Source organism: Colobus angolensis, unplaced genomic scaffold (assembly GCF_000951035.1).
Source record: "Colobus angolensis palliatus isolate OR3802 unplaced genomic scaffold, Cang.pa_1.0 Scaffold64, whole genome shotgun sequence".
Classification (NCBI taxonomy): Eukaryota; Metazoa; Chordata; class Mammalia; order Primates; family Cercopithecidae; genus Colobus; species Colobus angolensis.
Window position 1 is genome coordinate 729659 of NW_012120043.1, and position 2413 is coordinate 732071.

Sequence of the window (2413 nt, forward strand, 5' to 3'; positions counted from 1 at the left end):
AGGAGATGGAGGAAGACCTCGGGGAGGAGGAGGAGGAGGAGGAGGAGGAGGATTACGAGGACGAGGAGGAGGAGGAGGACGAGGAGGGGCTGGGGCCCCCAGGCCCTGCCAACTTGGGCACCACAGCGCTGTTCCCCCGAAAGGCCCAGCCAGCCCAGGCCTTCCGAGGCGATGGCGTTCCCAGGGCGCTGGGGGGCCAGGAGCGGCCGGGGCCTGGCCCTGCCCACACCGGAGGGGCCCACGTAGCTCCGCAGCTGCAGCCGCCTGACCACGGGGACTGGACGTATGAGGAGCAGTTTAAGCAGGTGAGTGGACGCGTACCGTGTGGTGGCCGAGCACCTGCTCCCAGGCCCACTGGGGCCCTTCGAAGGCCCCCATCGCGCGGGGCGTGTGCTGAGCTGGACGTCGAGTTGAGAGCGGGGGATTCCTGCGGTGGCTGTGCTCCCTGTGCTTCCCTCCTGGCTGTGGGCTCGACCAGCCGGCTGTTCATTGCTCTGACATGGGATTTGTGAGGCATGCCCGACAGGCAGGAGAAACGTGGGGGGCTTCACGGCCCCCGTATTGGAGGTGATGGGGCAGAGAGGGAAAGGCGGGTGTGAGAGGGAGAGGCTGGCGCCAGCCTGATCTGGGCGTGGGCTGGAGGAACCAGGCATGCGGGCGATGCGGGCAGAGAGGCCGGGGCCTTGGTGACGCGGTGACAAGGCCTCCTCCGTCCCCTGGCATCTGTGGAGAGCCATGGGGGGGTTGCAGGCTGCAGCCGGCAGCCGAGGGGACCTGGGGGTGACTCAGGTGTGACTGCAGGAGATGCAGGAGAAAGGGTCTGTGAGGTTCCGAGTGGATGGTTAAGGCCGGGGCCGGCAAGCGGGGGTCTCAGGGACCCCAAGCTGAAGGAGGAAGTAGGGGCCGCTCCAGCCTTTCCCTGCAGGCGGCCAGGCCAGAGGAAGTGGCCGGGCGGGGGATGCTTTGAAGTTGGACCGTGCTGGGCCGGGCAGATGGAAACCAGATGGTGGCCAGGCTCACATTCCAGCCCTCGGCCAGCTGGGCTCTGCCCTGACCTCTGGGTGCGGCTGCGGGGAACCACCTCCTCGCCTGGGGCTGGAGGCTGGTCTGGGCTCCCGCAGGGAGGTGGGTGATGGACACGCTGGGACATGCCCGCCTTGGGGCAGCCCCTTCAACCCTGGGCTCCCTGGGCTTCCGGAATCCGCTCCGAGGAGCCTCCTAGGAGGGGCCAAAGCACAGACACCCAGTGGGGCCTCCCGGGGCTCCTGACTCCAGGGGTGCCTGGTAGCTTAAGAGGCGTCTCTAACCCCAGCAACCCTCAGGAGACTTAAGAACTGCCTGGAAACTCACAAAGAGTAAAGAGCTGAAAGCCGGCCACGGTGTGGGAGAATGGCCTGGGCTGCGGCGGGGACTCGGGGAGGGGGCGCGTCTTGCCGATTCCACCCTGCTCCGGGACTCAATTTCCCTCTCCTGCAGAAGGGGATACTCCACGGGCCACACCGCCGCGAGTCCCATTTTGTCAGTGAGAAAACAGAGGCTCAGCATTGGGACAAGGGGTCTTGTGATCTTTTCTGGGTTTAAGATGGTACAGATGAGCGTGTTGAGAGTGGATTCTCTTTAATTTCATTTGTTTATTCACCCAGTATTTGCTGTCTGCCCGGGACTCAGCCCACAGCAAGCCCTGGGCTAGGGGGGCGGCAGGAGCTGGACAGAGACCTCCATCCCTGCAAGGTTATAGCCAAACCCAGAGGGAGGGTCAAGGTCCCCCCATTCAGTCGGTCCTTCGGGGGTCAGAGGTGGACCTGACCCTGGACACGTGAGCTGCCCAGACAGCCGCGGCCTCCAAGGCCCAAAGCTGACGGGGGAGTTTTGGGGTGACCGGCCCAGATAAGGCAGGGACGAGGGGCCAGGCGCCCTGACCCCACAGCCCGCAGCGTGTCCAGAGCAAAGGCAGGAGGCAGAAGCCACTGTCCAGCTTGTCTGGGCGACGCCCCGGGTCAGGGTCGAAGGTACCATGCAGGATTTTTCTGCAGCGGGAAGCCAAGATGGGGAAACTGAGGCCAGAGCAGGGAGGCAGTCACTGTGTCACTAGCAGCCTCAGGTATTCATGGAGCTCCCGCCTTGTGCCCGGCCCCCTGAGCCCCCCACACCTGCCCCCTGGGTGTACCGGGAACGGACTGCACAGAGGCCCTGAGAGGTAGACTAAAGTTTGGCTTGTGCATAGGGGCCGGGTGCCGCCTCCGGGCTGGGTCTTGTGTGTAGGGACCTGGTGCCGCCTCTGGCTGGGTCTTGTGTGTAGGGACCTGGTGCCGCCTCTGGGCTGGGCCTTGTGTGTAGGGACCTGGTGCCGCCTCCAGCTGGGTCTTGTGTGTAGGGACCTGGTGCCGCCTCCGGCTGGGCCTTGTGTGTAGGG

The 2413-nt window shown here is 65.1% G+C and overlaps 1 protein-coding gene across 1 annotated transcript in view; it reads left to right on the plus strand.

Moving 5' to 3' along the window:
- Positions 1 to 5: 5 nt before the first annotated feature.
- ARID3A (AT rich interactive domain 3A (BRIGHT-like)) overlaps positions 6 to 2413 on the plus strand; it is a 37536-nt gene continuing 35128 nt past the window's right edge. Inside the window, exon 1 of the mRNA XM_011964095.1 lies at positions 6 to 305. Within this exon, the coding sequence (XP_011819485.1) occupies positions 6 to 305 (300 nt within the window). The remainder of the gene's footprint in view (positions 306 to 2413) is intronic.